The 20,172-nt window shown below is 40.8% G+C and overlaps 1 protein-coding gene across 3 annotated transcripts in view; it reads left to right on the forward strand.

Annotated features, from left to right (window-relative positions):
* pitpnm3 (PITPNM family member 3) overlaps nt 1-20,172 on the forward strand; it is a 186,695-nt gene that overhangs the window by 142,661 nt on the left and 23,862 nt on the right. For all 3 annotated transcript variants that reach the window (XM_015951208.3, XM_015951209.3, XM_054742568.2), the window contains 4 exons: nt 2,946-3,071; nt 3,761-3,942; nt 12,582-12,739; nt 13,994-14,164. In XM_015951208.3, the coding sequence (XP_015806694.1) occupies nt 2,946-3,071; nt 3,761-3,942; nt 12,582-12,739; nt 13,994-14,164 (637 nt within the window). The remainder of the gene's footprint in view (nt 1-2,945; nt 3,072-3,760; nt 3,943-12,581; nt 12,740-13,993; nt 14,165-20,172) is intronic.

The following is a 20,172-nucleotide window of genomic DNA, read 5'->3' on the forward strand; positions in this document are numbered from 1 at the left end:
ATGCCTTCTTTGATACGGAGACTCTGATCTGGGGTAAAAGACTATTTATGTGTCACGAGGTCAACTTAACCTTACTTTGTCCTTGAGTGAGTGCAAATGATTATGACCTCATCATATTAACATGCTGAAGCGTATTGCAATCACTGTAATCATAACATAACATTCATTTCAAACTTCATTCATTGAGCACAGATTAATGAAACATTTCATTATATTATAATTATTATAAGTAGCATCAAACAAACGTTTATTTAATGATTATCAAGCTTATAAGTTGTAGAAGTTCATACCATATCTGATTTAGCAAATCCGGGCTCCGAGTGTTCCTTATATGGAGGCATGAAGATCTGAAAGATTGGACCTTGAGGAGAGAATGGTATTGTTGACATGTCGTTATCTGTGTTCAGAGCTGCAGAGACTCTGAGCTCCAGCTGATGGGATGAAGGCAGGCCATTTTAAAGGGGACACATGCAGTCTTGTGTCTCCTTTTTGATCAGATGTTAAATGGTCAAACTGTACCTAAAAACTGACCATTGCTGGACGTTACATTGGGTTTATCAGTGTCATGCAGATTTAATTGTTGCAATTTAGTCCAAAATTGTTTAAATTATTTCTACGTTTGGTCACCAATTAGCCTGGCCTGCCAGACTCGTCTTCGTTTAATTCTGCACAGAGAAAGAGTCTGACAACTCACAGGCAGTGAGGCACGTAAGGGGCGGGACTAGGCAGCTCAAAAATGACCAATCAGAAAAAAGATGGAAATCCCAACTGTACCGCACAACGCTGTAGTTTTCTAGCTGTAGTAAAAAAAATAAATAAACTTCTGGCAACGGCACAAACATCTTTTATATTTTTTTTAGAAGAAATGCTTTTAGCGCTTCTACTTGTTGTGGTTTTAAAGACATTTGAGTTATTTAGAACAGAGGAAAGAGCCGCAGCAAACTCCGCCGCTGTCTTTGTTGTTAATGAGAAACTGAGCATCGCTGTGTGTGACGTCCGCAACGCTGTAGTTTTTTAGCTGTAGTCAAAAATGGCGTCTGGCGACAGCGCAAACATCTTTCTTTAGAAGACAGGCTTTTAGTGCTTCTACTTGTTGTGTCCAAGTTATTTAGACCAGAGGAAAGAGCCGCAGCGAACTCTGCTTCAGTCGCCATGTTCGACAAACTCGGCGTTGTGGTGTGTGACGTACGCTACTCAGCGCTGACTGGCTCGGTTAGAATTCTCACAGGGTGGGGTTATTTGAATAGGAGAGTTCCCAGACTCATTCCCTGTGCAGAATTATGGGCCATTCCCATCTGTACCGGGTCGGCCCGGGCCGGGTAGCGTAGGTTGTTTACATATCTGGGTGGCCTGGTATTTTTCCGGGCCAACCAAGGCTCATTCTCAGCCCTCTTCTCGAGGGGGTCTGCTTCAGGCCGACCAGGGCCAACACACCCACTGCTGACAGCAAATTCACACCTTCCGTTAGAGCAAGCCTCTGATTGGTGGGTAGAATCAGCCCACATGGGCTTAAGACAAGGATGTGTGGAATCAACCGGGCCAGGCTGGGGCCGACTGGGGCTACCCGGCCCGGGCCGACCCGGTACAGATGGGAATGGCCCATTAAACAGAGGACAAGTCTGGCAGGCCAGGCTAGTCACCAATACCAACCAGTTGGGCCCCCAAGAACCTTTCATAGGGGGGAAGAGCTAATTTAGTGGTGGGAGACCATCTTGGTCCCTGTAGTAACTCTAACTTGTAGATGTGCATTGCATAATTTTGTCATTCTTTTTCATAAAAAATTAATAAGCCTGCACATCTAACACCTACCTCAAATGTAAAAACACAAACATTTCAGAAAAAGACAACATTTCAAACACCATTTATTGTTTTAAATTGTATTCAAAGTTTGATTGCTTGTTGCTGTCTCAAAACATACCCACAAAACTATTGGGACCAATACTCTTTTCAAATGGGTGGTCCTTAGTGGCATACACATATATTTAAAGGGATCATTTGCAACTTTTTCATATTTTAAAACTATTTTCTTCAGCCAGTATGCGCTCAAATGACCCTTTACAGGGTTAAAGAAATGTCACTCAGACCCCACCGCCGTCTGTAGTCAGAATATCGCACTTGCAACTTCAGAGTGCCGGTCTGGTCCCTGTTGAGCAGACATGACAGTGCTGCAGTCTGCTTCCTGCATGTTTTAGATCGTGAACACAGCTGATTTGTTTAATTTAGTGATGAATCACTCCTATAGATGTTAATGAAGGCTGGGGAGACATTTCAGCTGTTAGATTAAGGTGTTAAGAATGCTCAGCGAGGAGATAAGTTTCACTTTTGCTTTCACTAACAGACACTAGGGCGTGCTAAAAGCAAGCCAAACCTGCATAGCATTCCTTTAAGTTAGGATTTACTAAATACATGATTCTTTTAATTTTTATTAAAATACATTTGTTTATTGGCTTTAATATGTTTGTCTTGATTTAAGACATGCATATAGCCACCCCTTTGGGGCACCACTGCTCTCTGAACTTTCTAACTCACAGAAAATCAACATAAGGGTTCTAGATTCCAGAAACGACTCAGTGAATAATTTAAAAAAGCACATTATTCAGAATCTGTGCAAAGTGCAAAGTCCTGCAACCTTGCAGAAATTGAAAATCATCATGACAATCGCAAATGCTGTCCATAATTTATCTAAAAAAAATCCCAGTACAAACAAAAAGCCTATGACTTAAAAATAAAATAAAACCTTTACCTTTCCACTGCTTCTGCAAAATCACGTGTTTTTTGTTGTTTAATTTTACTCTTTTCTGTGCATAAGGTGAGGACATAGCAAGAGTCAAACCCCTCCACCTTTTAAAGATACACCCATTCATCTCTGCAGCTGTTCCCCTGTTGAGGTAGCCGCTGACTGAAAGCATCTCATGGAGAGATTGTTGAAATTGTTTTCTGAGCAGGTTTGCCTGATGGGTGACTGTGTGGGCGGAGTGCTGTGCTTTGACGCTTTGTGCTTCAGCAACCACCCGAGGCCCGGCAGCCCCAACAACAACAGCAGCAGGAACAACAGCACTGAGAGCCTGAAGGTAGGAGCTCAGCGTTTTTAAGAATGGCTCACAGGGGGGTATGCAGAGGAAAATTTCACGGGTCGTTTTAGATTAAAAATGACTTCAGATGCTCAAGATCACATGCCTTTGGTGTGTAGTGTTTTCATTAGTGGAATAAGAGTGATTATTCACAAATGGGGCATTTGTCCTTGACAAAAATCTGTCCTCTGGTTGAACAAAAACAACTTTCACATATAATCAAAATCTTGCTGTGTGTTTTTTATGCCACTTTTGCTCTACAAATAGCGTTTTAGCCTCATTCATATCCTGAATAAGGTATTTGCAGTAAAATAACAAAAGTTTAAATACATGTTGAATGAGTGACAAATTACTTATGATGGTTAATTTGATGGGATCTTGAGTTTCCTGATCACAAATCAAAGTGGTTCCTGTGGTGCATATGTGTTATTTTTTTATCATTTGTGTTTAACTCCCACAGAAAAGCAGCTTATCCTTTTTTCCACCTGTAAAGTGTTGGAATGTCCCCATTTTCTCCTCCGCCCTTTTCTCATTCCGATCCACTCACCTATAATGGATTCACTCCTGCACTGACACTTTTTCTCCCTCCCACATTCCCACCTGGGAAAACACATCAAATGTCTTCCTGTCGTGCAATTTCCGGTCGTGAGTGGAGGTTTTCTGTACTGAGTCCTCTTCCTTTGTCTCAGGACAACACGGCTCGGCTGAGGGAGTCCAGTCCCACTCTGAGTTCCAGCAAGAGGTTGAGTAAGAGCAACATTGATATTTCCGCTCCTAATGAGGGCCAGAGCGGCTCGTCGCTCAGCCGCAAGCAGAGTGACTCGTATGATGGAGACACCTCGTCCACTGGTCAGCGCAACTTTTTTTCCAGGTGAAGCTCTAAAACAATATTGAACATTTAGTTGTTAAATGTAGGTGGCATAATGTAGTAAATGAACAGTTCAGAGCCTTGTGCTTGTACATTTTAAGGTTACAGACTTAATCAATCCTTTGCTGAAATCACTGAAGGTATGAATCCATCATCAACATGTTTTTTCTGTATCTACCTGCAACTATTAAATGTAACCTACTCAACATACCAAGACATGACACTGTTCTCTAAATGCCTAAATCTGACCCAGATTGGAACTATTCCCTGGAACACAGTCCTCCTAAGTCCCAGGCTTGATTTATTCATTTATTTTTATATTTATAGTTATTTATTTATTTGTGCATTTTTTATTTTCTTCTAGCCTCAGTAGCAACAGGTTATTCATGAATTAATTCAAATATTTAGTCAAAATATAAAAAGCGAATATAGTCTCTGTGAATAAACACAAAAAACACAGCAGGGCAGGGAAGCCAACTTTATCAGTCATCTGGAATGATGATATTAAAATGTATAAAATAAAATAAACATGCAAAAATACTTGTGTTTTATCCCTCTTTTAATGCACGGATCACATCATTCTAAAAATAATTATTACAAACTCATGAAATAGAACAAACAGAAACAGTCTGTTCAGGCGAGAGGCGTCATGTGCACTCACACACTCGTGTAGATCAGAATGCCAGCAGCACTGTTTCTTCTGTTGGATGGACAAATGAAAAATGGATAGATGATGGAAGAATGGAATGATAGATGGATGAAAGATGGATTGCTGGATGGTAGAATTGATGATCAGTGGACTGATTGTTGAAGGATGGATGAACAGATTGATGAAAAATGGATGGGTGGATGGATAGATAGGTGGCAGGTTAGAAGGATTAATGGAAGGGTTAGTCAGTGGATGGATGGATGGATGGATGGATGGATGGATGGATGGATGGCTGATGTACAGATGGATGGATGGATGACTGATGTACAGATTGATGGATGGATCAGTGGATCGATCAATGGATGGCTTGATCTGTGGATGGATGGATGATGGATGGAAGGATGGATGATGTACAGATGTACAAATGAATGGATGGCTGTATGGATGGATTGATCATTAGAAGAATGTGTGATGTTTAGATGAATAGGTGGAGGATGGATGGATGGATGGATGGATGGATGGATGGATCAGTAGATGAATGAATGGATGTATGGATTGATCATTAGATGGATGGATGGATGGATGGATGGATGGATGGATTGATCAGTAGATGGTTGGAGGATGGATGGGTGGATGGATGGATGGATGGATGATGGATGGATTAATCAGTAAAATCGACACTCTGCTGGACCTCCTGCCCTGGCTCAGGAGGTGAGCCCCTCCACCTCCAATCCTCCAGTTCCCCGACACCACAGGGACCCAAACTGAGTATCCTCCACTACTCCACGGGAACACAAATCAGGAGCCCTCTACACCCCATCCACTGTTTTCACCTACCACTTTACTGGTAGGCGATTCAATAATCAGGAATGTCAGCTTTTTTAACGTCATGACGAGATGTTTTCCATCAGCCATCATACCTGCTCTCCTGGATAAACTTCCTGGTCTGCTGTGCTCCATCCCAGCTTCAGTTAAAAGAGTGATCCTTCATTTGGGATCAAACGATGTTACACGCCGGGAGTCTGTCATCACTCAACAGCATTCTAACCATCTCTTTGACATTCTGAAGAGCAGTGGAATGTCTGTTTTCATCTCCGACCCAATCCCCACAGTTTCTCATGGAAATGGACGTTTTAGCCGTCTGCTCTCTCTCCACTCCTGGCTTCAGTCTGCTTGCAGGTCCCACAGTTTTGGTTTCATTGATAATTTTAACCTGTTTTGGAACCGTTTCTCCTTTTTCAGGCGAGACGGTATTCACCCTAACCGACGTGGCTCAGGCATGCTAAACACTAACATCTGGTATGCTGTGCTGTCCCATAGATATACCTCTATGGTGGATTCCCTTCCACAGACATGACGGTGTACAACCCAGAGATCTTCATCTTCTTCGGCCTTCGCTCAAACCTCCACTTCAAATAGCATCACTCCCTACAGTCCTCCCATGATGCAACAGCCTTCTGTGTGTCTTCCAAAGGTCACAATTCCCAAAATGTTGTCTTCTGCTGACAAACCCAAAAGTTTCCCCATTCCATTTCATTTATCAACCAGCAAAGACACAAACTGTATTCATGGCCGGAGAACCCAGAACACCAGATGTTTACAACCCATCCCTCTCCAACAGGTTAAGAAGACAAATGTTCTCCAGGATTCAGTTCAATGTGCCCTGTTAAATGCCCGCTCCATCTCAAACAAATCCTTTATTTTAAATGAGCTGTTCACCAGAGAAAAGTTGGAGTATTTATTTCTTACGGAGACGTGGCAGCAAGATGGCTATTTTGTACATTTAAATGAAATATGTCCACCAAACTGCACTGTGTTTACCACACCACTGTTTGAAAAATGCAACAAATGCTTTAGCCTAGCAGACCGAGAGGGCGGAGCCGCTAACAAATTCACACACTCACAACATTGTGACATCATAATGTACCATCTAACATCACAGTGTACCTCTTAGCCAATAGCGATGGCAGATTTAAATTTGAATGCAGTGCAGAGTTTTTGCCTGACGACGGTGCATCGCTGACAGTTTTAGGCAGAATATTTTAATTTTAACAAAGATGCACTAAAGTGCCGAATTATTGACTACACGTGTCTACAGCACGATCGGACACTCATTTATATGGTTTATCAGCAAAAAAATGTTGATTTGGAGTGACTTGCTCTTTAACTTACACATTAATGATCCTAATTGTAGCACAGCAGTGGAGCTCATGTCTATTATAGAGTCTTTTAACTTAGAGCAGCACGTTTCAGGCCCCACACACAAAATGGGCCACACACTAGATCTTGATTACTCTTTGGGACTAAGCATCAATCATTTACGTGTTGAAGAGGTTCATGTGAGTGACCACAGCTGCATTTTCTTTAATGTCCTATCTAATGTTGAATCTGTACCTCACAACCTAAAATCAAAGAGATGTATCATTGATCAGTCAGCAGTGGATGGATTTTCTAGATTATTTGACAGCAGCTCAGTTCAGGGTGATGATTCAAGCTTGTTCATCCAGTCATTGGATAAACAATGCTGCAGTATCTTAGATAAAGTAGCTCCTGTTAAGCAGGTTACTTTTTCTAGCAAGAGAAAAAGTCCCTGGATTAATGAAAGCATTTACAGTCTCAGGACATGCCGCAGAGCCGAGAGACGTTGGAAGTCAGCTAGATTAGAAAGTCACCGGCTGTACTTTAAAGAACTGGTAACATCTCTGAATGAGACGGTGAAAACTTCCAGGGCCACTTACTTTGCTCAGCTGATTGCTGTAAACAAAAATAACTCAAAAGTCCTGTTTGACACATAAATCAGATTGTTTCACCTCACGCCCCTCTTATGCCAGTTTACTCAAGGTCCGACTGTAACAACTTTATAGCATTCTTTGGGAATAAAATCAGAAACATCAGTGCAAGTTTTTCACCACCATCTCCCCCCCCCCCCCCCCCCCCCCCCCCCCCCAACGTGGAGTTCATAGTGCTAGTGATATATGATCTTTCTGCAGCTTTTGACACTGTTGATTACAGAACCTTAATTAACAGACTTGGTGACTCGGTGGGGATCTCTGAAACTGTTCTAGACTGGCTTAGATCGTACCTTTCTAACAGAAGTTACAGTGTCTGTATAAACCAAATCTTGTCAGATTCTACTGGTACCCCAAGGCTCTGTTTTGGGTCCACTGTTGTTTCTTCTGTGCATACACCCTCTTGGACAGATACTTGATTATTTTCATGATGTCTCTTATCACCTATATGCAGATAACATTCAGCTGTACTGCTCCTTTAAGGATTCTGAGTTCTACAAACTGTCTGAATTACTAGAGTGTCTATCAGCCGTTACCAGCTGGCTAGAAGATAACTTCCTTCAGTTAAACTCTGAAAAGACTGAATATCTGATCATTGCCCCTGAGAGCATGGTTCCCCTGATTAGTATAAAACTTGGTCATTTATCCTCTGCCATCAAGACAAACTTAAGAAATTTGGGTGTTATTTTTGACCAATCAATGTCTCTTGAAGGTCACTCAAAAATGTTGGTCCGAAACTATTTTTATCACTTAAGAAATATCTCCAAACTGCGAAGGTTGGTGTCAAAACATGAACTTGAAATGGTTATCCATGCCTTTATCTCCTCCCAATTAGATTACTGTAACACACTCTTCACATGTTTTGATAAAAAGCCCTTGACTGCCTTCAGTTGGTCCAGAACTCTGCAGCGAGGCTCCTAACTGGAGCAAACAGAAGAGCACACATCACTCCTATTCTAATGTCTCTTCACTGGTTTCCCGTTAACGTTAGAGTTCATTTTACAATCCTGATTATAACTTTCAATGCTCTACATCAGGGGTGGGCAATCCTGGTCCTCGAGGGCCGCTATCCAGCAGGTTTTAGTTGTTTACCTGCCCCAACACACCTGATTCCTGGATGAATCACCTGTTCAGCAGCTCATCAGGCTCTGCAGCAGCCTGTTAATCACTAGTAGATTCAAACCAGGTGTGTTTAAGCAGAGAAACAAGTAAAACCTGATGGACAGCGGCCCTTGACGACTGGGATTGCCCACCCCTGCTCTACATGGTCAAGCTCCTCCCTATATTACTGAACTGTTAAAGCCTGCTCCAACCCGAGCCCTCAGGTCCACACACCAGAACCTTCTAGAAGTTCCAAAGACCAGATTCAAAAGTCGAGGTGATCGCTCCTTCCAGACTGTTGCACCCCGACTCTGGAATGATCTTCCTTTATCCTTACGCAGCATTGACAGTCTGGACACTTTTAAAAAACAGCTAAAGACCCTTTTATTTAAAGCTGCTTTTAACGAAACCTTTTATTTTCTTATTTTTAACTCAAATTTAAAATTTTTCATCTGTTTATGAAATTTTTTAATTCTATGTCTTTATTTTTTCTGATGTTAATCTAATTCTGTTTTTAGAGCATTTTGATGTTATGATGTTAATCTATTTATGATTTTATGGCTTAGTTTTATTTTGTTTCTATCTATGTGAAGCACTTTGTGACTCTAGGTCTGTGATAAGTGCTATATAAATAAAATTTACTTACTTACTTACTTACTAGATGGATGGGTGATGGTTGGATGGATGGATTGATGGATTGATCAGTAGATGGATAGATTGATTGATCATTGGATGGATGGATGGATGGATTGATCAGTAGATGGGTGGATGATGTTTAGACATATGGATAGATTAATTGATAAGTGGATGGATGGATGGATGGATGGATGGATGGATGGATGGATGGATGGATAGATTGATCAGTAGATGGATGGATGATGTTTAGATATACAGATAGATGAATTGATCAGTAGATGGATGGATGATGGATAGATAGATGAATTGATCAGTAAATGGATGGATGATGGATGGATGGATGGATGGATGGATGGATGGATGGATGGATGGATGGATCAGTAGATGGATAGATTGATTGATCATTGGATGGATGGATGGATGGATGGATGGATGGATGGATGGATGGACTGATCAGTAGATGGATGGATGATGTTTAGATATATGGATAGATTGATTGATCAGTAGATGGATGGATGATAGATGGATAGAAGAATTGATCAGTAAATGGATGGATGGATGGATGGATGGATGCATCAGTAGATGATAGATTGATTGATCATTGGATGAATGGATGGATTGATCAGTAGATGGATGGATGGTGGTTGGATGGATGGATAGATGAATGGATCAGTAGATAGATGGATGGATGGATGAATAATGAGAATCTATTATCTTTGGCCCAGGCACCATCTGTCATCCAGGTTTGTCTGGGACGTGCCACCACCTCTCATTTCTGTTTATCCACATTTGAAGCCTGACTGCTCACTTGTCTCCTCACCTCCACTGGAGAATAAATATCTGACCACAAACAACCATCTGAGGCAAACTGAGTTGCTTAATTAAGCCGATCACAGATGAGAGGGTAGACAGGCACTCCTTATTAAGTCTGAGCAAGCCTGTACAGAGGACACTTTGCTCTTATCTTTTTCTCTCACAGATCCCTATAGATCTTTCTAGCAGACCTATTAAATCTTTGTTCCCTACATTAATCCTCCCATCTCAGATCTCAGTCTCTAGTTAGAAATACTTTTATGTGTGGCTTGTTCTTTCCTTTGCTGTTGGCTCTGAAATCACCCTTGAGATGATGTGCAAATGATCGTATTTCTGCTTTATGAAAAAAGCAACAACTTGTTTGGATGATCTTTAAACAGCAAGTGCTCTATTGATTCATTTAATTATCAGCCGTGGTATTTAACCAGTCTGTCCTAACTAGAAAAGGTTGATTTTAAATTATGAATAGTCGGAAAACTAAACAATCTAAAAATAAACTACAATCGTAATTAAGAAATAAGCATGAAGATTGTCCACCAGGGGGCAGGCTTTTCATGAAAGTACTAATCCTAATACTCCATCTTGACAATTGAAAGGTCAACTGCACAGAAAAACATTTTTAATTATGATTTCGGATTATAATTGGTCACTGAGTTTTTCATGAAGGCTAAATATGAAAATAGTCTTCTACACCTATTTCCTGCATTAGCTTCTGATAGACAATAGATGGTGAAACTCTAGAATTTCAAAAGCCTGACAGACTACGTCACACTGTCACTGAACATTCATGGACTCACCCATCTTGGCTGATGATGGGAAGGCTGTTATTGTTTTAACATCCTGGACACAGCTGAGAACGTCTCCACCTGTAGAAGCTAACTGTTAGCATTAGCAACTCCACCACACAGCAGAACTCCTTCAGGCTTGTGTTATTTGTGGAGATAAAACATCAACATTGCAAAGCAAACAGAGTCAGTGGTAGAGGCGAGATGCTGTTGTCCAATCTGAGGTGAGATGTCCAAATATCAGGAAATAAGACTCCACATCCTGCCGTTCTGCCACTCTCTCATCCAGCTGAATTCTCTGTCCTCCAGGTGCACCAGAGCTTTTTTTCCTTCAGAGTAAGACTTACTTACAAGGCATTAATTCCTCCAAGTAGTGGCTTTTACTTACTCGCAGTGTCCACAGTCGAAGTCACAGAATATCCTTCAATCCTTCCCGAGTCTCGAACCTGCACACACATCCCAATATACATTTGAAGCTTTTAATAATACTTTATTGTCTTTGTTCTAAACTCGCACCACCAGGAATTCTGAGAAGGTATTCCAGATGCAAAATGTTGTTTGTGCTAGAAAACTTCTTAGCCTAAAGTATAAAGTATAAAGTCACCATAGATTATTTACACAATGCATTATGGGTATTGTACAAGGTTAGATCTTGATTTTCCTTAGAATTTCAAAATAACTGATTTTTTGTTATTTTGACCTGATTTTAATTCAGGAAATTAGATTTTGACTACATCTGCTGACTTTTCAACTTTAGTTTGGAAAATGATAAAAATGAAAATTTTATTTTCCCATGACCCTAATACACATTTGTAGCTCTAAGAGAAACAACATTTCAGTCAGGACAAAATCTACTATTTTAATTTAAATAAAGATCTGCACTATTTTGTCAATTATTTAGTGTAACAAAAACAAACATCAGTGATGTAGCTGCAAAAGAGGAATAAAGCCAAGAAAACACATTCTACGACACAGAATGCACAGCTGAGCTGATTCATGAACTCACTCAGAATCCACATCTTTTAATATCTTCAATTCAACTTCCTGTAAATAACAGAAGTGTCCTCATCCAATCTGTTAATCACACCTCCACATGCACTCTGGTTACTCATCGAAACAGGAGGCTTTTCATTCCAACTGAGGATGTTTTCTCTGCAGCAATTTATTTTTTAACAACAGTTTGATAGAAAGATGAACACGAGAGAACCTTAAACCTCAAAAATAGCAGCGGAAAGCAATCAAAGACGCATTGATTTAACTTTTACAGATGGCTAGGGACTGTTGGCTAATCCTTCCTCCACATGTAGGAATTAATGGGGAAACATTGGTGAGCTGTTAAGCAGAAGGATGGAGTCAGTCAGCAGTAGAGGATGTGCCTGTGACTGGCTCGGCTCTTTAAACAGCTGTCTGAGTGATGCAGGCTGAGTCATCTAGGCTTGGTGCTCACAGCTACTGCAGAATAATAAAAGACTAACTGGCCAATGTTTGCATCAGAGAACACCAAAGGGATTTCTGACTCATCGTAAACAAAACATTTATTTTCAATTCCGTAAATCATTTTTATTGAGTTGTAAAATTTCGGATTAGTTTAGCTGTTTTCTACTCCCATATCCTGCTACTTCCACTTTTGTCGTTGTGTCATTTTGCATTCGAATTTTAGAATGTTTTTGGGTATGAGTTTCTCAAGTTCATTCATTTATTGGCTGATTGTTCATTAAAAGATGCAATTATGAGTTGGAGGCTGACAAGAACTGAGCCACAACATACGTTCTTCATCTTGTAGCTCAATGTTCTGGAAATAATAACATGGTGGAGTTTATTTTTTGTTGCATTTACGAGAACATGATGTGATTTATGTTGAATCCCCAGTTTGATGAAGGACAGTGTGGAGGTGCGTGGTGGCAGCAGCACCAGTCTGGTGCTGAACCCTGGCCGATTTGACTTTGAGGTGTCAGATTGCTTCCTGCTTGGCTGTCCTCTGGGACTCGTGCTGGCCATGAGACGCACGGTGCTGCCAGCTGTTCAGGGTAGGAATACAACCCATAAAATACACTATTTTATTTATGAAACACAATTTAGAATACATTAAAGCAGAGATCTAGAGTTTTTCCTCAGAGGGCTCCATCTAGTGGTGGAAAAGTGTTCTGCACCTTTAAGCCCCTCTCCCTACTTCCATGATTACGTCTGGACGTAGCACCTCTTGCAGCATACCTGAAGCCGAGCAACAGAGAGAGAGAGAGAAAAAAAATATATACATATATATATATATATATATATATATATATATATATATATATACACACACACACACACCAGCGCTAAGGAAAAATTGCAAGGGGCTCTACAGGAAGAGAGGCTTAGCGAATAAAGAAAGATACATTGCCTACAATAAATCACAGCACAGACTTCACTGTTATAGATTTCTAAAAAAAATCAGACACAATTTCTGAGAGGTGGGAAAACTCCAGATTGTTGCTTTAACTGAACACATTTCTTATTATGAATGTTGTTAGCTATCAGTGCTGCACTGTAAAACATATTATTATGTAAAATGTATTTTAAAACGGTTAAAAATACCATTTCTTACTGTAATGCACATCTTTTTCAGATTGTAATGATTTGTTTTTGACTATTGTCTTAAATTAAAACTGTTATGGAGAATCTGCAAAAAAAGCTAGATTCAAAACGCAAACACAGAACACTCACCCCTCCCTTCAGGTATCTTCCCTCAGATGCTTCTGCGGAAACCAGAAACCTGTGATGCAGAAGGGAACAAAATAGCGCTAAACACCAGTTGCCATTTTCTAGGTCCAAGCATCTTTTATCGTCTGTGACTTCAAATGGTGTTTTTCTTTTTGGGCCTCTGGTAGTTTGTCCTGAGGCAGAAGTGGTAGCAGCCGGCTGTTTCTCCTTCTCTGACGTTACTGAGCGGAGAACCTCTCACACCAGCGGTGCTTTGTTGCTAAAGACAGGAGACTGTAATGAATGAAGGCCTCAGGGAAGTGCGGTGGTTTGGCAAGACCAACAACCAGGCGATCCGATAGTTGCTTTTGGTCACAAACGTTATTGGTGAGGTTTAAAAACAAATGCAAGAGAACCTCTTTAACACATTTTTTCATTAAAAAAAATCTCTACAATATATTTTTAGCTAATGTTAGAATTTGTTTCCCAAATTTACTATTGCAAGTTTAAATACAATTCTACATTTGAAAGAGACAAACTTTGGATAGCGACTCTTGCTTACAACTCTCGTGTGTCATCTCTCTGTTTTATTTCCTCAGTGAGTCAGCTTCGTCCAGCCTGTTCTCAGATCTTCAACCTGTTTTACCCCTCGGATCCTTCGGCCTCCAGGCTGGAGCCGCTGCTGCAGCCTCTCTTCCACAAGTTGCCTCCGTTTGCTGTGCCGCGCTACCAGCGCTACCCTCTTGGAGATGGACGCTCTGTCCTCATAGGTAGGACCCACGACTTCACTTAAGGATTTTATTGCCTAATTTCACTTCTGTACTTGTAATATAAATGACTCTTTCAATTTTGCATTTCAAAGATGATGGAAATTTTTCACAGGGACATACCGATAATTAGAGTTGCAAAGAGATTCAATGACTTCCTAGTGAGTTTTCAGAAGTACGCATGTTCACAGAGATGGATGCAAAACACCCACACCACAATCAGATTCAGATTCAGAATCAGATTCAGATTCAGATTAATTTATTAATGACCACACAACAAGTTGGTGGAATTTGTTTTCAGTACAGCATGGCATGCTCACATCTCACATCTCAGTGTCTTCACACAGCAGTCCACATTCAATGGCAGGAACACATAGACATTTCAGGTAAAGACTTGATTTATTGACCGTACAGCTGTCAGGAGATACTGTTCCTGAATCTAACTGATTTGGTCGGTAGGGACCTGTACGTCTTCCAGACGTCTGCAATATAAACAGTTGGAATGCAGGGTGTGAAGGATCAGAGATGATTTTTACCGCCCGTTGTGTAATGCATCTGTGATGATATAATGAGTCAATGGAAGGGAGGGTGTGACCTGTAGTTTTGGATGATTTATCTATTATACGTTGTAGTTTATTTTTGTGATTGTGAGTCCAAACCATACCAGACAATTATAGATGAGGAGAGTATGCTTTGGATAATGGCATTGTAAAACTGAAACAGGATATTGTACCTGACTCAATTTTTTTTGTTGTCTAAGAAAGAATAAACGTTGATTTGCCTTTTCTGTAAATTTGATCTGCGTGCTTTTTCCATTTAAGGTTTTTATTGATGAATGTACCTAGAAATCTGTATGACTGTGATTGTAATGGGTTGGTTGGAAAGTGAGTTTTTTTCCTGCAGAATCAGAGCCAAATCCTTCCCTAAAGCCTCGGGTTTGATGTAATTAGACTTCATCTTCTCAGGATGTAGTACCTTCAGCCTGGCACAGCTCTGTGAGGTCCAGGTAGAATATGTGAGATAAATGGCCCTGCTCTGCTGTATTCTCCCTGGTAGGCTTAGTTGCGCGGACCAAATCCTTAATGAGCTGCTGATTTATTTGGAGCATATTTTAACCCACTTTTGGGACATAGAGACTCTCTCTAAACAGCAGTTGTGATGCATTGCCTGGTTCCCTTGCTTCTGCAGCCACCTACAGAGAGAGAGAATGTAGGACAAGAGCCAATCATTTGTGCTGGCATTTTACAAGCATAGTTATGCAGCTAAGACGTTGTTCTTTTACACATCTTTAATATGCAGTTAAATGTGCAATATGATGTAGATATTTCACAGATTTATATATTTTCTGTCCAACCTTACTTGTATATTTAATTATCTTTCAGCTGCAACAAGTTATTTAATCCCTACTGGTGCTATGAGTTGCTTGTCATTTCTCGAACAACCGTGTGGAAAGACACATCTGGTGGTTGTGGAAAAGATGTTTGAGAAGGGCCAGATCATTGGCATGCATCAAGCAGAGGAAACATCTAAGGAGATGCAGAAAAGGTTATGAACACAAACTGGTCTGATGAGTCCAGATGGACTCTGTTCCAGAGTGATGGTGCATCAGGGTAAGAAGAGAGGCAGATGAAGTGAGGCACCCATGCCTAGTGCTTACTGTACAAGCCTGTGGGAGCAGTGCTATGATCTGGGCTTGCTGCAGGTTGTGCTCCAAGAACGGAGCCAGCTGACTACCTGAATATACTGAATGACCAGGTCATTCCATCTTCCCTGATGGCACGGCCATATTCCAAGATGACAATGCCAGGATTCATCGGGCTCAGATAGTGAAAGAGTGGTTCAGGGAGCAGAGATTATTTTCACACATGGATTGGCCACCACAGAGTCCAGACCTTAACCCTATTGAGAATCTTTGGGATGTGCTGGAGAAGGCTTTGTGCAGCGGTCTGACTCTACCATCATCAATGTAAGATCTTGGTGAAGCATTAATGCAACACTGGATGGAAACACACCTGGTGATGTTGCAGAAGCTTTTCAAAACAACGCCAAAGCAAATGCACGCTGTAATCAAAGCTAAAGTGATGCTAAATGAAATTTTAGAGTGTGTGAGTCTTGTTTGGGGTGGCATTTTCTTTTCGGGATGCACACACACACACACACACACACACACACACACACACACACACACACACACACACACACACACGCACACACAAAATGCAGCTTGCAAATGTACATGCATGTGATTGACATCTATTTGGAACGGGGTCAAGCTTGACAACAAATGAGTTATTGCCCACATGAAATCACAGAACAAGGTCAGACTATCACTGTTATGGATTAAAAAACATAATTCCTGAAAAGGGGAAGTTTCCAGATTTCTGCTTTCACTTCAAGAAAACAAGAAACATTGATGTGATTTTAACCCTGCTCTGAAGCATTGTCGTGCATTCTCTTGATGTTAACGTACTTTAATCAATTATCCAATCAAAGATGGATAACTGGGGGCTTCTGCAGAACTTAACACACTAAAAAGCTATTTAAATCGCTGTAATCATGTGCGTCAGTCTAAGGAATAATCTAATTCACAAATTAGCCTATTCTTTTATTTTTATTTTTAGATGTTTCTCTGCTCTAATACTCCCAGTTTAAATCAAGGGAGCAAACATCTTAACCATGCAGGATACTGACCATCACAGACCAGATCACAGAGTTCTGGTCTGATCTTTAATAGTCAGATCATAATTAATCTTCGAATCAATCTAATAAAGCATTTAGATATCAATTTAAATAAGTCCGTAAAGACATAATTACTTTTGCTGTCATGACATTGCTTGTTCAAGGTGAACGAGTTTTGTATTCCTTGTCTCAAAATGCTTTAATAATTATCAGTAATTGTATCATTCGTCTGATGTTTGACAAATCAGTCTAATTTAGCTTGTTTGTGGTTTAAACACAAGACCTCAGGGTAATCATGGTAATTTTTGTCCCCGGGGGACTTGGGCACAAAAGATACGACGCATCCCCGTTCTGCCCACCTGATTTGAATCCTCGTGCAGGTTTTTTAGGATAATTGCATCACATTCAGCCACAGAACCGGCCTCAGAACCGCTGGTGGCCGACAAAGGGTACAGAGTGCAGCAGCAGATGCAGCCTTGCAGCTAAACCAGGTTTTAATTATAGGTCTGCATCACGCCTGCATTGATCACACTTCTGTGCTCTGGAATTATGTGTGGAATAAAAAATCAGACAGGTGCGCTCACACAGAGGGAGCAGTGGCTCTTGTCACCCATTTCCTGCTCCGTAATATAGTAATTAGTTGTTATGAAGGCACAGGGTGCCAATACGATCAGGCTCCTGTGAGAAAGCCTTTGACATTAACTGTGCAGCTTTTATGAAGACAAATGCTGATAATTCAGAGAGAACGAGCTCCATTTCCTATTCATCCAAGTGGGAAATATGATCACCCTAGACATGCAGCCCACATGGAACTGTAGAGGGATCCATCAAATCCAATTGCATGTCTAATGGTGTTTTTTATTTTGGAGATCATTTCCAAATAAGAGCAGATGCTGAGGTGATGCTTGGTATAAAGTGCCTCTCTCTCTCTGCTTTTGTCACAAACATTTTTCAAAGCAGTGATGTAATTTTATTTCTAAGCATGAATATATATTCCCATCTCTGTCACCACCACCTCCACTACCCCCTTCTTTATATTTCCATGCCCATGCAGGCATTTCTAAAAAGCTGTCTTTTGCCCCTTCTCCACTTTTCTCCATGACGTAGCCCCGTCTTCAGAAAACACAGATTTTTAACCTCTTTTTCTTCCTCCTCTGCACAAATATTTTGAAATGTTTAGTGTGTTTTAAAAAATGTGTCGAGGGGGGCCTCCTCTCTAACCGTCTGCCTGCATGTCAGTGCAATCTCTCTGCTTTTCTCTGCTCATTGGGTTGGATAAAAGAAGAAATGTGAACATTTTGTTTAGATAAAAGGAAAACTAAAGTTATTTTGTGGTGTTTGGGTTAAGGTTTAGTTAGGGTAACAGACTGCTGTGAATGAGTGTGTTTGTGTGTGTGTGTGTGTGTGAGTGAGTGAGTAGGCTCTTGTTGGCAAGTAATTTAGCTGTATTTGCTACAAAAAGCATAAAACATAACAAGTGTGAAAAAAGAAAATTATTTTTTATGATATTCACTTGACTTTTTGAAAGATTAAATAGATTTTGTTTAGTTTTGGAATAGTTATTAACATTTTGTAAAAAAAAAATTGTAAAATCCAAACTTATTAAAACCCAAGTAGCCGAAGGAATTCCTCTTTCAGAACCTCATTTATCACCATAGTGATATAAAACAACAATCCTGCTGCTAAAACAGCTTTGAGACTTTCCTGAAACATTTGGTACCAAAATGTTGGCAACAGATCCTGAGGGGATCCTTTTTTTGTAGCTTTGACTTGCCTACACATCCGCTATCAAATCCAAACACATTGATTTTTCAGAAATACCACTTACACCTTGTGTTTGGTTCTGTGAGCAATCAGTTCTTGCGTTGTTACCCCACAAATGATGCCTGTGTGCACGGCTGTAAACACATTTAATTTTATACTAATTCAGTTTGTGGATTTTTAGTTTTTCCATCACAAAAATTTTTTTTTGCAGAAATTATTCCTATTGAGACTCGTTTGATGGGAAAAAGGCAGTGTTTAGCTTTGATTTTAGTGATTTATTAACATATTTAATGTTATTTTTATTTCATACCTGAGAGAATGAAGGTTAATCTGTATTCCTTTGCTGTGGTTGATCTTTCACAGGCTAAAGCCTGATTCATGCTTCTCTGTCTGCGTCAGTGCGGAGACACGCAACGCCATTATCCGGAGGATCATCCGTCCTTGCGAGCCTGCTGGAGAGCTCCGCAAGGACGGATGGAGTCGAGCTCTTTTCTAAACATCCGTCCGTCGAGACGGACAACGCAAACTTGTGATTGGTCAGGATGCCGCTGTCGTCTACACCGCCGCCACTGCGCCCTCAAAAACATAAAGAGAGCCGAGGATAACTGTCATGTTCCTGGGAATGTGTTTAACCCACGACATGAAGAATCATCACATGAAAGGGTGAAAAGTTCAAAACAATGATTTATTGCAGGAATCTAACAAAAAGTGTCCCTGGAATAGTCCCAGATTAGCTGGAGGCAGAGAGAGTCCAAAGTTCTGCAGGTGGAAGAGGTCGAGGAGGGCAGGTGGGGTGAAGGGGTGAGTCGAGGAGAGGGAGCCAGGCGGGGTGGCAGAGGATAAGAGGAGAGGCGAACTGTGAAATCCAGGTAGGTTATGGTTCTTGCCAGGTGAGTAATCCAGTACTGGTTCCGCTTCTTGGATGGAGGATCAGATCCAACAAACCCAGAGCGTCAGGGAAGGTTGTCCAAGAATCCTGGAGAGAAATACAAACTTGAGTCCAAAAAGATCCAACACAAGAATCCAGGAATTATCCAAAAATTTCCAATAACTGTAACAGCAAATTATCAGAGTAGAAACCAAGCATTATCCTAGAACGAGAGGCCAGATACTACCGTGAGTAGCTAATCATCCAGCGAAGTGTAGTAGTTCCCTCTCCTCTTAAATAGAGCTCTGCTGCGGATGACCTGAGAAGCTGCAGCTGCCGCTGATTACTAATGCCCCGCAGCTGGCGAGTTCCCTCTCCTGAAATGAAGAACTCAAAGATGTTATAGAGATGGAGGAGTACTCACCCAACCACACAACAATAACTAGCGTCAGACACAGAGCAGCTTGAAGAATACCTCGCGAAAAAACTCTAAAAACATGAACGTTTAATTCCCCGTGACTGGAGGAGTGAAAAGATGCGCAGCAAGCGTTTTACTTGTGGACGGAAATGACAGGAAACGTGGGTTTAGAGGTGGCGAGTGCATGAAGAGGTGGAGGAGAATGAGAGAAAGTTGTCTGTGTTAAAAAGTCTCTTATATACAAAAAAACACAATATAAACACAATATCTTGGACCGATACA

This window comes from Nothobranchius furzeri, chromosome 13 (assembly GCF_043380555.1).
Source record: "Nothobranchius furzeri strain GRZ-AD chromosome 13, NfurGRZ-RIMD1, whole genome shotgun sequence".
In the NCBI taxonomy this organism is placed as follows: Eukaryota; Metazoa; Chordata; class Actinopteri; order Cyprinodontiformes; family Nothobranchiidae; genus Nothobranchius; species Nothobranchius furzeri.